Raw genomic sequence first — 14,547 nt, 5'->3', positions numbered from 1 at the left:
TCTTTCCCTGGATCCTTGTTTAGCAGCATTAACTCTCTGGTGCAATTTAGTTGATTTCCAAAGCAAAGTACTGTCTTTTTCAGCACTGTTTCACTGAAACAGCCTAACTCCCCAGGAGAGCTCAAGCCAGCAGTGAGAAAGGAGTGGCTCTTTATGAGCCCTTATCCTAGCAGGCATATGCTCCTTTCAGGCTTCCACCTGGTATTTTTACAGCTTCTGCCTTCAATCATGAATGTGTTCTGGTTCATGTGTCTCTTTACAGTGCTTGCCAGTGTAGTTTATCTTCTGCTGCTTGTGTTTTTTCATCTCTTTTCAAACTTAGGTTGGTTTAAGACCATCTCCTAGATTATCTGTGGTTGTATGTATCTTTCTCTCCTTCATTACTCATTCCTTGCACTTGCTTTCCTCAGCTCTCACTTTTTGCTCACATTTCTTTTCTGTGGATCCTCTACACTAATAATCTTGTAAAAACAAATAAACAAACACCAACGCACCCCTCCCCCCCAAAAAAAAAACCACAACCAAAAAAAAACCCCAAACAAACCCAAAAAACCCATCAAAACAAAAAAAAACAAAACCAACAACAAAAAACACTAGGAACCTTACTCTTCTGGGAGATATTGAAAAATGTTTTAAAAAATTATTTAATTTTAACATCATCTTAAAGGAGAGGCAGATTGCTAGGTATTCCTGAGCAATATGTTTGGCTTGTTAGGCTGAAATCAGTTCAGCACAGTGGGATTAGAACAAGAGGCCTATGGGAAATATGGCCACAACTTGCGTGTGGCTGTGAGCCATTACAGTTATTTATTTTTCCCTCCTGACATCTGTGTGTTGTTTCTCTTGAGCCTTACTTACCCTTTTGGCAGGGTTTTTAAAAGAAGGGTTTTTGCTTGTTTGTTCATATGCGCGTTGTAGCTTTATCTGCATCTGCTTACAAGTGCAGTTGATCATTAGGTGTCTAAGTATGAAAGTACTTTAAGTCCAAACAAAGTTTTGTGTCTACTTTGGAGTAAGCTATTGCCATGGCTCAAGAGATACAATTTGGTAGCAAGAGATTAAAAACAAGCCAGGAGCCAGATGCTCTCTGTGCATCTTTCCTGACTCCCTGTGCTCCTGAGGCGGCAGTGCCTGTGCTGGTGTGACAGCAGGTTGACAGGAGCCTGACACTGACACCAGGAGAAGTACAATGGGAAGCATGGTGGTGGAGTAATGTGAATCCGCTTGGTGCGAGCCAATTGGTACTAGCCCCAGGTTGAGCTGAGGGGCAAGGGAGGCTTGTGTGGTGCTTTGTAATCACATATACCCCCACACACACGTTTATCTAGTGGTGCTTTATTAAAGCTGATGGTCTTTTTAAACTCAGCAGGATTACTCTGTATGGGTATCCTGTCTTTCCATCTCTCTGTTTATACTCTGGTGATGGTTTTTCATTTATTCCAAGATGGAATTACAGTGGTGACTGTAGTAGCATGAATAGAGGTTTTATCCTGTATCAGTAACTTCCTGCTGCCATTTTTTCCTCCTTCATTCATGCAGATAGAGTAACACAGGTAAAATGCCAATGTAACATAAAGCTACGTACAGTTCTGAAAATTTCATTTCTGTTTCTTGTCTGGATAAAAACAACATAAGAAGCCAATTGAGACATCTGATACCCAGCCTCTAGAGTCTCTCCGTGTTTCATTCTGCTAGGTGAACAAATGTAATTTTTTGGCAGAGAGAGTTACCAGTCCAAACAAAAGGTCAGCTTATTTGGTTTGCTGGGAAAGCCTTTGTCTCTTCAGAGCATTAACAAACAATCCTCAGTTACTTTGTGCCAATTATTGCAAAGTTTCCTGGGCTTTCTAATTCTGGTCTGGGCAAGGTCTGCTCTTCAGGTTTATTAATTTCTTGCTCATTGCATTTATATTGTACTGAAGGAACTGTATAAAGACCTGTTTGCTCTTGAATCAAAAACTCCAGATTCCAGATATGACTGGAATAGCAGGGGGGCTATTCCCTTCCTACTTTTTTTTTTTTACACATATTTCTGTTTTCTCTTATTTATCTTTTTCTTCCGTATTGTCTTCTGGTAGTTTCCTTTTCTTTATATTTCATTCTCTTGGGTTTACAGCCTTTTTCAGACCTGATATACCTTGATATACTTTCTCAGACCTAATACGTCTCAATATACAAGGTCTACATATAATAAGCCTTGATGCATTCAAACTGGTGTGAGGGAAGTGCTCATCGTACATATATGCATATAAAATTGTTGAAGGAAGAGTAAAAGTAGGGAAAAGCATATTAGTGTGTACACTTTTTTTATTTGGTCCTAGAAGTTAAATGGATATAGCTTGTGTTTTTGGAAAGAAAATGGCAGGTTATGTGTCCTTGGGAAATTGGAGAGTGAAAGATTGATGAGAAGCAGTAAAATGTGACAGTGTAAAAAACATGTCAAAATATCAGCATATCGAAACTGAGAAATAGAAGGATAAAAAACTGACATTGCTTACTCTTAAATGTAGTTGCATATTTATTGTGGAATGGACATAATTTTCTACCATGCTCTTCAGGCTTTTAGTCCAGTAACTCGTCATATGCCAGTCAGTTTATTCTGACCACTTAACAGGTTGGACCCCATGTTTTTCCTTATTTTGTCTATGTCAGATATAGTATTCCAATTTTAAGAAATAGATTATTATTTTTTAAAATAATGTCCCTTTATTGGTGTTTAAATTTATTACCTGAATTTATATGACTCAAACCAGAATGTTTGATTCAATTTCTCTTACCTCTTTTTTTTTTCCAGTTTATGAACTTCTGGTACTTTCTTTATTACTTTTTACTACCCAGTTTGTAACATAAATAAACATATAATTTCAAATGCATTTGTGTTTAGTGACCATAATATAGGCTGCATTTGAGCACAGAACAGAAAAATCTGAAAATAAATCTTAGGAAATTAATAGCAAGGAAGTAAAATTATCCAGGATGTCTCAACTCTCTAGCATGATGCTCCCCCAGACATTTTCAGTTTCTTCTAGATCATAGCTGTAGCTCAGCTTACACGACATACGTTCTCATATCCACGGTGCACAGTCTCCAATATATGCTGTTTACACTATTCCATTTTAATGATCTGAAAATGCTTTTTTTTTAAATAAAATGGTGTGAATGTGCCTGAACTAGAACTTAGCATAATTTTTCTAAAAGTGCCCATTTGATTTATACTCTTAATTTGCTGTAACCATAAAAGGAATGGCAAGTGCTGATCTCTATATTTAAACAGGCAAATCAATCAGTATTTTGGCAATGTTGGCAACTTCTGTTGTTATGTGAAAATGGTCATTGGTTCAGCTCCCACTTACAGTTTTGGACTTTTACGTTTTGACATTCTGGTGAATAGAGCCAGTGTCTTCAGAGGGTAGCTGCCACTTGCAAAGCTCTGGTGTAGATTTAGGTGGCGTTTAGATTTTTCCTTTAGTTTATGCCTTTTCTTAAGCTGATACCCACTTTATGAAGTACATCAGTTCCATGATAGCAGGATGGTGTCTGCAGATTAACCTTTCTTGCTTTGACATGAAATAGTAGTCGTGCTATCTTGATGACAGTGTTTGGGAGGGGTACCTGGGGAAGGAATTCTTGAGTAATTCATATTTGAAAATTACATCATCCTGTGTTGTTTGAGAGTTATATTTTTCTCAAAATGTGCATTGACATAACATGGAAAATTTGATTTGTTAATTCTTTTTAGATGGAATTGATTAAAAACATAAGCACTGCTGAGCAGCCCTATTTATTCACTAGACATGTTCATTTCCTCAACTTCTCAAGGTAAGGCATTTTTCCAGTTAAAAGTATTTTTCTTTGATTTCTATTAATTGAGTACATAGAACATTTTCCCTGCTTTTTTTTACATATAAACAGTAAAATGTACCTTTTTTTTTTCTCCTTTCTGACACTGGAAGTCACATTCAGAAGTTGGGTTTTTTTTTTCCTGTGGTCTCTTTGCTACAGAATAGTTATGTACAGTATATTTGTGAAAAGCCAGGATGCTATTGCATGCCTTTGCCTTGGTTCATAACATTTCCAGACAACATGCATGAGGTGGTAACTTGGGTCTTTAAACAGTGCACTCGTGTTTTAAAAATTACAACACACGGTTGTGAATGTTTCATCTCTGTGTAGTCAGATAATAATATGAGACTGAAAACTCTACTGTGTTCATTAATTTTGTACCTAAAATGACATTTCACTTTAACCAATTTAATTTTCTTCTGACAAAATAGTCCCCATTCCTCAGGATACAGAAATATTTACAAACCATGCAAGTGGATTATGCTCTGTATCATGGGAGTGCAGTCCCTTCTGGCAGCAATTTCAAAGTACGCAGCAAGGCTCTAGAGACATTTATAGCATGGAATGTGAATAAAATTGAATTTGGATGAAACTTCTGAGGAATTTTTGGAAGGATGTGAATGAGTGATGCCAGTTAGCATTTAGCCAGGACACGGAGGTTAAAGCTGACTGCAGATGGTTATTGCCCAAGCTATAAATTTAATTTGGAAATTATATTTGGGAACTGTGCCATCTGTACCACTAGTTTGGACTCACATTTAGATAAAAAAAATTCTATAGAAGTGTGAATTTTCTGCAGATCTTTGCAAGAGTTTGTCTAATGTCTCAGCATTTTGTTTATGTGGTAATGTCAGTGCATGTCCTTTGTATGGCTTCAGGCGCGGCTAGAGAGTGTAGTAAGAAAGGATAAAACTGGAGGGAAGCTGTTGTTTAGTTTGGGGGTTTTTTTAGAAAATGAAATATTTTGAGCAATTGGAAATTCACTTGACCTATAACTTAGCTATGAGCATGATACTGTTAAACAAAATTCCCATTTAGTGTGTTCTCTATTCTGATTCCATGAGAGTTCCATTTCTAATTTGTTATCTTTTAATAATAAAACTCATTAGAATAGGACTTCACATCTTTGGTAAATGGTCTTTTCTCTGTGCTGAAATGCAAGATCAAGCAAGTAGCCACACCTTGGGGTCAAAGGGATGTTTCTTGATTTAGCTGATTTTTCAGAGATGGTATGCAACATTAGGTACATGAGGAAATGATGAACATCATTACCTCTTGCTCCTTCCAAGATCCCTTTTTCTATACATATACATCCTTGCCACATAACGTGTTTCTTCTGTAATGTATTCATGAGATGAAATCAATCTACATTTTTCATTCAATACAAACTTGAGAAAATATATAAAATCATATAAAATGTATAAAAGTATTTGCAGCTTCTGTTTTGGCTGTTCTTTGCAAATCTGAAAGCCATATTTTTCGTTTTATTGAGAGGACACTTGGTTTAACTAGTAGTTGTAGAGTAGTGAAAAGACTTATGAGTCTCTTAAATGAGACATCATTGAAGTGCATGAACATTGCTTATTTTTGTTTTAGCATTTCCTAGTGTTTTCTGATAATTTAAATGGTTTTGAGAGTTTTGGTCTTTAGTGTCAAAATTTATTGGTAGTGTTACACCTAATAGTGAAGTAGCATGTTGAATATTTTCTCTCTTTCCTAATTTGAGGGTGACTTCTTTTTTTATCTTGAATTTCATTAGGAACTGGAGTGTCAAGTATTGATTTTGCAGAAATTTCAAGAATGTGATCTAAATACACATTATAAATACAGTATTGTGAAAGCATTTTAATTTGCTTGATTTTTTTGAAACTATGCCTTTATAGACCATCCCTAGTAGATAGCTGATCTCAAGTTGTCTGTGGAATATGGTTCTTCCCATTTGCCCCAGCTTTTCTGCCAGCTCAGTATAAATGGATTGCAGTACCCCAGAAACTAAACGAAAGAAGTGTCGGTATGGTGTTTCCTGGCTCAGAGCTGATGACCTTAGACAACAGCTTGCTGTGAGCAGCCAGTGCAAGTGGGGAGCGGGATGGATACACAGGGATGGGTAGGAGACAATGGACTCCTGACTGCAGGCTTAGGGCAGATTCAGATCTGTGAAAGGCTCAAAGATCAGCCTGAATGTTGAAGAAACCTCCTTTAGAGAAACTCCTTGGTCCTTCCCAAGGAAAAGGATGAGGCTTTCTACAAGCCGTTGTAGCAGAGCCGTTGCTGGAAATAATGTATTTTTGCAGGGGCAGCCATCCTGGACATTAGTCCAGTGACCAAAGTCACTTCTCTTATTTGGTATTTTATACCTTTGCAACTAAGCTTTTGTTTGCCGGAAGGGATAAGGAACGCTTTATTCTCCCCCCTCCTGCATATATGGAGCTAACAGACAGGTAGGAGATAGAAGGCAAGTTCTGTCACTTCTGGTAAGCTCCAAGGTCACTGTCAGGACAGAAGGAGTCTGCTTTGCTTTTACTTATTGGTGCTCCTCAGTGTAGTAAGAAAAATAAACTTGATTTTTGTTTAACATCACTGATGTGAATAGCAGCAATGACAGTTCACTTGGATTTCCCCTCCTATGCACCTGCTTATAAACCTGCCAGCACTTAAAGCTCTCTGATTATTCAGAAAAGCATCACAGCATTTCCTTATGATTGTTTCCAACTGAAAAAAAAAAGATACTGTGTTTCCTTTCCAGAAAAAAAAATCTCTAGTGGAATTGAGCTAAGCCTTCAGTGGTGGATTTGAGCACATGCATGTTTCTGAGGCATCATTAGTTGTGCTGAACAAAGTTCTAAAAACTTGAAACTCTCATCCCGACCTGAATGCTTGCCAGGGGTGTTTTCCCCTCATCTTTGAACAGTGTTTAAAGAGTGCCTGCTGAGTAAAGGAATCCTCATTTATTATCCTATGCCTTCATCTTTTAGTTCAGTACTATCTTTTCTCAATCCAAAGTAGTGCAAAGAGGCAGACAAAAAGATGAATCTGAAAAGGATGAATTAAAGCAAATCTTACGTGGGTTTTTACAGACATAAATCTAACTAATTGCACCTTCAAACAGAAAAAGAAAAGACTAAGTTTCTTGCTTTTCTTTGTGAGTGAATTTCTACATAGAGCTTGTCATAGGAAAAGCTTTTATTCCCAGTGGTTTGCAGCTTCTGTGCCCACTCTCTCCAGTGCAGCTAGGGTTAGCTTTAGGAAACGACCCAATGCCTCGGGTAGGTGGCTACTCCATCCTGTCTATTTCAGGACCATTTATTTTGCAGAAGGTGGTGATGTTTATTGAATTCTCCTTTACTTGTGATTCCTGGGTGAGGCTTTTCGTTATTGCCCTGTGCTAGTGTCATCCTGAATGCTGGACTGACCCCTCTATACCTGGCTTTCTTCTAAAAACCCTAGTTGGGAATGTTCTTACATGCAGAGGTAAATGTTTAGGTGCTTTTTGGTTTCATACAGGCTGTTGCTACTGGGGCTAGCCCAGCATGGGATTTTCTTGCTCTTGATTGGAAAAAGTATATTTTTTTCAGAAGTCTTCCATGAAAGCATCCAGGCTGCGTTTTGAAGGCATGGAGTTAAATGCCACCTCTGCCACTTCTTGGGCAGTTGTCTGTCAGCTTTACTGTCAAATTATTGTGGCTGATTTCTAAGGTGAATTTCTCTGACGTTTGCTCCTTATTGACTGAAGCACTTTTTTTGTTTCCTGATGTTTCTCCATGTGCATCTATCTGCTGCTGCTGCCTCCACACACCTTTCACTTTTCGTTTTGATCACAGGTACTCTCAAGCCTTTTGCTGCCAGGTGTTTTTTAATCCATTTAATACCTCTGACTCTCCTCTGAAATTTCTCCAGTAGTTCCATAGCCTTTACTAAGTGTAAGCCTCAAAACTGTACTCTGGACTTGTATCAGCTTCACTAATGCTGTATATGGTAGGAAGAAAATCCTCTTTGCAGTAATTGTGCTTATACCTTCTAATGCTACACTTGTGCCAGAGCAATCTGGGCTTTCAAGGCAAGCTCTTTTTCCAGTGTGTTTCTTAGATCCTTTCCTAGTCACTGTTTACCAGGCTGCCATTTCCCATTCTGCAGAAATCACCTTCATTCCTTATTCTTCAATGTGTTAACCAAAGGGGAAAAAATTAGGACATGAAGAATGCAAAATTACTAGCTGCTGTCCTACTGCAGTGTTGTTGTGAAGTAGAAAATTCTTTGAATTAAAAAAAACACAACCCATCTGCCTTGATATTTATGTGTACTTTCAGAATACTGAAATCTGTTGGCCTATGTTAAAAAAAAACAACCACAAAACAAAACAAACCCCAAGAAAAACAAAGAACTTTTTTCTCTCATGTGCCCAAGGAGCTCTAGAAGTTGTCAGTCATAGCCTGTGCTGTGGCCTGCAGTGCACAGGGCAGTGGCACCCACCTTGACTTGTGTGGAACTCAGGAATTCAGGAGGTTTGTCTCCACACAGGGGTGTGTGCCTGAAAAGGACACATCGCAGGACCAGAGTGAGAGCGGTCATTTATCTTTGTCATATTCCAATTCCTTTTCAAAGTCCATGCTGCACGTATTTAAAAAGAATCCTGGGAGCCATTTGATTAGTAAAAATACTCATAATTTTTTTGTCTCTTTCTGAATTGAAGTGTATATACTAATCTTGCTAGGAAAAGCATCCAAAATGTTTATCAGAAGCAAATATTAAAGAATGTCTGTACTCTAAGCAGGTAAAGAATTTTATGCTGATGCATTTGCTGGACTTGCAGGTGTTATTGGGAGATCCAAGCAGTGCAGTGCCTGCTGAGAGACAAAAAGCTGTTTCAGGATAGCTGCAGATTGTTCACTGTGCTTAATCATAAACGCTGCTTGTCATCTATTTATTTAGCCTGAATGAAGCCGGAAGAAGCCTCAAGTTTGTGGAAAAGCCCCACTTGACCTCTTAGTAATCTTCCACTGAGTTAAGTAACTATAACTGTGTTTGGGCAACCGCTCAAGATGCTTGGCGTGTGCTCCAAGTGTCACAGATTTCAGAGAAGCAGAAAGAATGTTTGCAGGAACGCACAGAGGGTGGTGAGGCCACAGCTTTGGGTCAGGATGAGTCAGGGATGGGGCAAATTTAATTGTGCACTTCCAGTTTTGGACATGGGAAGGCAACTCTCCTCCCTGTTACCTTTGGAGCTCGCACTTATGGACCCCAGTTCAGACAGAGTAGGAAGCTTGGCTGCTCCTCCCTCTCTTGAGGTAAACAAACATTACGGGGGAATGCGTAAAAACCTAAGTATGTGCCTCTGTCAGTGACTGGTAAGTGACTTTTGCTTGTTTAAAGGCTGGCTGATTAGGTCAGGGTAAAGTCATAGGAGCAAGAAGCATTAAAAAGACCACCCAGAGAGAAAAAAAGGCTTTTTCATGGCTCACTGGAGTCATGAATTCTTTACTTTCTGCAGTAGTTATTCCCTGAGGAATGAGCTCCTTTAAAATTTCCTATGATGTGGTAAGGAGATGCAGAGATAAGGCATGGACTCAATTTAATCTTACATTTTAATTAGCCCTTATGAATTCAGTTCAGTATATCTTACTTGTTCGAAGCCAGGATGAATTATCACCTGGCATTAGTATGTAAGAAGTCATCCTTTCTGTGCTGTCGGGCAGCTGCCCTCTTCTTCCTTTCAACTGCAGTTTAATATCTGTGGCATGTATTTAGCATCTGTGTGCATGAGCTCAAGGGGACAGGACAACACTTTCCTTTTAGCATAATTTTCTAAAGAAATAAGACTCATACAGCAGTTCCAGCTATTCTGCATGGCTTTCCAGTTTCCCCTCACACCTAGTTCCTATATTTCTGAACCCATTGGCCGGTTTCAAGCCAAATTTGGAAGGCCAGTAGAAGACTCCGAGACAACCGCAGGTACATCTGCTGAAGGGAGAGCAAAACAGAGCTGCTGGACCTTCTGCTGGGCCACAGCCAGCAGCCACCTCCCTGTACCTTGCTTGGGTGCCAGCCCCAGCTCTGTCATGTCCCTCTTGCTTTGGTGCATGAGGGATGTGGGGGTACAGATTTTGGGGAGGAGAGAAGGATCAGTTGGGTCTTCTGCTTGGGAAGGTACTTGCCTTTGGTCCCTTGAGTCAGCATAAGAAATATTTATTATTTTCTGTTACTCATTAGCAGAGTTAAAGCGTACAGTTCTTGTTTCTCTTGAAAAAGTAGGTTTTGGTAGACAGTCTGTATCAGCATTACTAACATTTTTTTCTATATTACTTTTTTAAACAGACACAATGGCCAACACAAACTAATAAAATGAGTAAATTAGGCTGCTGTAGCAGCAGACAGTGTCATGTGCAGCAGTGCTGATCGGTTTGGATAGTTTCCTTCAACTCTGACCTGAATTCTGAATTACGGGTAACATTGAATCACTTGCTGTATGAAGGCAGAGATAGACAAAGAAAGATTTGGTCTGGATAAGCCCAAAACTAAACTTAGTTTCTGAATATTGTTCATGGTTTTTGTTAGTCATCAGTTTTGTGGGTTTTTTTCTCATGTAGAAGCAGTTCTAAAAGTTACAGTTGAACACAGCATTTTGACATTACAGCATCCCCCGTTCTCTGTAAAATGTGTCTATATTAAACAAACAATAAGGAGGTAAATCTTGAAGAATTAACTTGACTGTATGTCAAGACTGTAAGCTACATGTTCGAAAGCAGGAGCACTCTCTATGCTGATAGTGTGCTGTTTGAAAACCTAGGTGTTTGCACATTAGCTTGTTGATCATCTGTAAGGGTTGGATGATACATTTACAGTCTCTTATGGCAAATAAATATTTTGCTTTGCCATGACTTAACCTATGTAAGTGTCTTTGATCCATTGATTTTGAAACAGAATGTAACTTTTAATTTTTTTTATATAGACTGCTAAGAGGTCGGTAAAATCAGGGTGATTCTGTGATGCTCATTTCATTGACTTAGAGTCATGGGATATTTGCCACAACACTCAAGAATTCTCAAGTTATTAATAAACCTGTTTCTCCCTTTCTCTGTAACGAGTAATACCACACAGAGAGCAGATGGTTTGCAGAACATGCTTAATGTGTGTTTTAACTGTGCTCCAGAAGCTTTTGAAAATAGTGTGCTGAGCAAATGCATGGAGCTGGCACAAGATTCTGAATGTCCTTGACTCTTTGAATACAAACTCAGGTATAATTTGTATATACAGCACAAGTTCAGTCAGCTCACACTGATTCTGTATGGTTCAGCTGTGGGAGGGATTGGGCGCTTCAAATGCCTCCTTGAATCAATATCTTGAAACAATGATTGCAGCCTAAGATTATCTACTAAATTCATTTCATGTTGTGGATTTTTTCCTCCTTTAAAAAAAAATATACACACCTAGGAAATATCATTAAAGACATGGTAACGAAAAAATTATTACCCTCTGGGTAAGCTCTTAAAAGTAGGGAAATGTTAGCTAAACTTAGGTGCATGGCCTTAACACTGTGTCTTTATGTGTGTTAAAATCTAAGCTTTTTGCTAGCACATCGTGAAACACCTCCTGCCGTCATGTGAGGTCCGCCTTGCAAAGTACACATTTCATGAATGGCCACATGGTGCTGTAATTCCTCCTACATCTTTTTTCCTTTTTTATGCTACATTTTTTTAATTATGTGAGTGTATAATGATGTTTAACTGTGACTTGATGGAAGGCTGAACACAAATCTAACATGCAGTTTGACCTTTGTATGGTCTAAGGGGGTTTTGGGGGGGTTTATTTTTAAAAAACCCCATTGCTTTATGGTGAGTTTTTCCACGTATTTTGGGATTATCGGATTTAAAATTTATTTCCCTGGTTTTCCCTTGTTCTTCACATAATAGACTTTTTAGCTTTTATTCACCTAAATTATCCTTTTTTTACTGTTACTTGCTTTGCATGCTCACAATCACACTGTACATTATATCACCAGTTCAGGAGTAATTTAATTTAAGACAAATTTTGATTACTCCAAAAGAATCCAAAAAAAGAATAAAGAGCATGACCAGAGATATAAAAAAATGACTTGTGAGGAAGGATTGCAAGGAAAGAGAAATTTAAAAAAAGAGAGAAGACTGGAAAAGAGAGGACTGTGATAACACTTTTGAATTTTATAATGAAAGAGTTCTGCAGAGATAAAGGGACTATACAGTTCTTTATGAGTAATGATAGCGGAAGTGGTGGTCTTAAATTGCATTGACAGGGTTCTGGATCAGAGATTTAGGAAAGGCTTGGGCAGCAAAGCGACAGAATAGATTGGTCTTGAGGATTTTGGAGCTGATAGTGGCAATTACACAGATGATCCTGCCTTCAGGCAAAAAGATGGATTGTGTCAGTCCCAAGCCATTTCTAGTCTTTCTCACCCTTGCATAATGCACGATACAAACTATTTAGGTTTGAACCTAAAACCTTCATCTTTCAGGAATAAACTTTAAATCTTGTTTCAAAATCATCAGTAATGGAGAATCTGCTGCCCTTGGTAAATTCTTCCAATACTGAGTTTTCTCTTGGATTGTAAATTGCAAGTTACTTTTCCTCTTTAATTTTTCTGGGAAATTCAATTGACTACTTTTCCTTGGATCTAAGAGTACATTTGCCCACTATGTAAAGACTCCATTTATCAATTTTTTTTTCCCTGATGTAGGCTTTCATGTGTAATTTCATACACACTGTGGTTCAATCACCTCTCAGCCTCTCCGTATTTTTTTTCCGTTCTCATTTTCTTTTCAAGCTGCAGGTTTTCAGTTTATTGAAATTTTTGCACTGAAAGGGATTTTTTTTTCCATCCTTCTTGTGCCTCTGCAGTGAACTTTGTGCATGCTTTACTTAAAATGGACTCTGATAGTGGTCACATCAGTGCCGTGCCAGGTCTTTGCTCCCCTCTGCTCCTCTTCTCAGAAAAAGGGAAACTTGGATTATTCTGGCCCATAAGGTCTCACATGCTGCTGGCATGCAAGTCCTTGCCAGAACTGTTCCTTCCCTGTGAGTGTCCTTTGCTACTGGTTTGCGATGCTTTGGGGTTTTTTTGCCATAGTATAGAGCATGATGTTTGCTGATGTCTGACTTGTCTTGTGGCTCAAGTGGCTCTCTATGAGCAAACCGCTCCCTTCGTTATTCTTCCCTTTTGCACCTTTGTTATCTGCAAATGTTGTCAGTAGTTTTGCAGTTATCTTCTGAATCACAGATTATTATGTTAAACTGTGTAGATTCAAAGCCTCAAGCATGATGGTATCCACAGCTCCCTGTTTGATAGTGATTAAATAGAATTTCACATCTGGGACAGGGCAGGCATGTTTTCCATTTCAGTTACATTGATTTTTATATTCTATACATTGTATACACAATATATACTCCCAAATTACAATGATTTTTTATTATACCAAATTTATTGTGTTTTGGTTTCCATATGAACATTCCTAGCATTATCTTGAATTGCTCTGCATCAGCCATTTCCACAGGACAACTGGAATCATCCGTGACACTCTTGATATATGTATTCATGCGAGAAGTTGAATATGCAGTGCCAAGTACATTGCAACATCCTTTGCATTATGACCTTCCCAAGAAGTTGAGCCTCAAGGTTTTATGTGAACATAACTATCTTGGACAAATCTGTGGTCTCATCCAATTTTGAAGATGTATCTTTTCTGTACACCATGTTTGTTGATGTAATACTTTCCAAAGAGCTGTATCAGCTGTTCTACTATTTGTTGGAAAATTATTGTAATAACTTGTAATTAGTTTTTCTGCTCCTCTGTATAATGTGCAACATTTGCATCTGTGAATTATAATGAAATGTTAATCAGAGGTCCAAAGAGATCCTGAGCCAGACCTTTGGAAAGTCTTGCATACAAGGTATCTGGAATTAGCTGATTTTAGACAATGCAGAGTTTAACTATAGCTGCTGTTAGTGCTTTGTGGAGAATTAATGTTTTCTCTCTTTCTTGTTTCCAGCTGTAACTTTGCATTACATAAATTAGAACCCAATTTCCTTCTCAAATGTTGCCTTTACTTAAGTTGGGGATGCTATACAGACCCAGGCAGGACTTGTATCAGTGTTGGTGCTGTTCATTATGAATTTATGTATTAAACTACTTTGATATCCTCAGTATAATCAAAGGCATAGGGGAAAAAACCCCTCATTGTTTCAGATGCATGAATGTAAAAGACTGACAGAAATACAACATAAAATATTCTGGGAGATTCACGGGATAGTGAAATAGAGAAATAAAAGGTTTTATAATGCAATCTTTTAGCCGTTCATTGGTCTGAGGCAGTTTTCTAAGCAATTCCCAGAATACTCATCTGCAATTTTTACAATTATGTTACCCAGACACATCACTTCAGAAGATGAAATTTCTACTGTTGAAATCACAGGTCCAGAAGGTGTAATTAATGAGGGGAGTGTTGCCAGTATGCACAATTTTACTGTTAACCTTGAACCACTGGGTATTTTGGATACCCACAAACACCTCCCATTCAAAGCGAGCCCAGCCAAGGATGCAATTTTGAAATGAAAAGATTTATTTTGGCTCACTGTCCTTTTTCCCCTCCTAATTTCAAAGAAAAGCTTGAAAATATGGCCACAGCATAGAGTGAAGGCACAAAAGCTTGTAGCAAGGCACTACAGACAAAAACAAG

General features: G+C 38.3%; 1 protein-coding gene across 1 annotated transcript in view; it reads left to right on the top strand.

The window, feature by feature from the left end:
* UST (uronyl-2-sulfotransferase) overlaps positions 1 to 14,547 on the top strand; it is a gene marked incomplete at both ends in the record, with an annotated part of 55,388 nt that overhangs the window by 4,481 nt on the left and 36,360 nt on the right. The window contains one exon of the mRNA XM_010185232.1: positions 3,740 to 3,819. Within this exon, the coding sequence (XP_010183534.1) occupies positions 3,740 to 3,819 (80 nt within the window). The remainder of the gene's footprint in view (positions 1 to 3,739; positions 3,820 to 14,547) is intronic.

Source organism: Mesitornis unicolor, unplaced genomic scaffold (genome assembly GCF_000695765.1).
Source record: "Mesitornis unicolor isolate BGI_N332 unplaced genomic scaffold, ASM69576v1 scaffold24195, whole genome shotgun sequence".
In the NCBI taxonomy this organism is placed as follows: domain Eukaryota; kingdom Metazoa; phylum Chordata; class Aves; order Mesitornithiformes; family Mesitornithidae; genus Mesitornis; species Mesitornis unicolor.
This window is presented reverse-complemented; position numbering and strand designations above follow the sequence as displayed.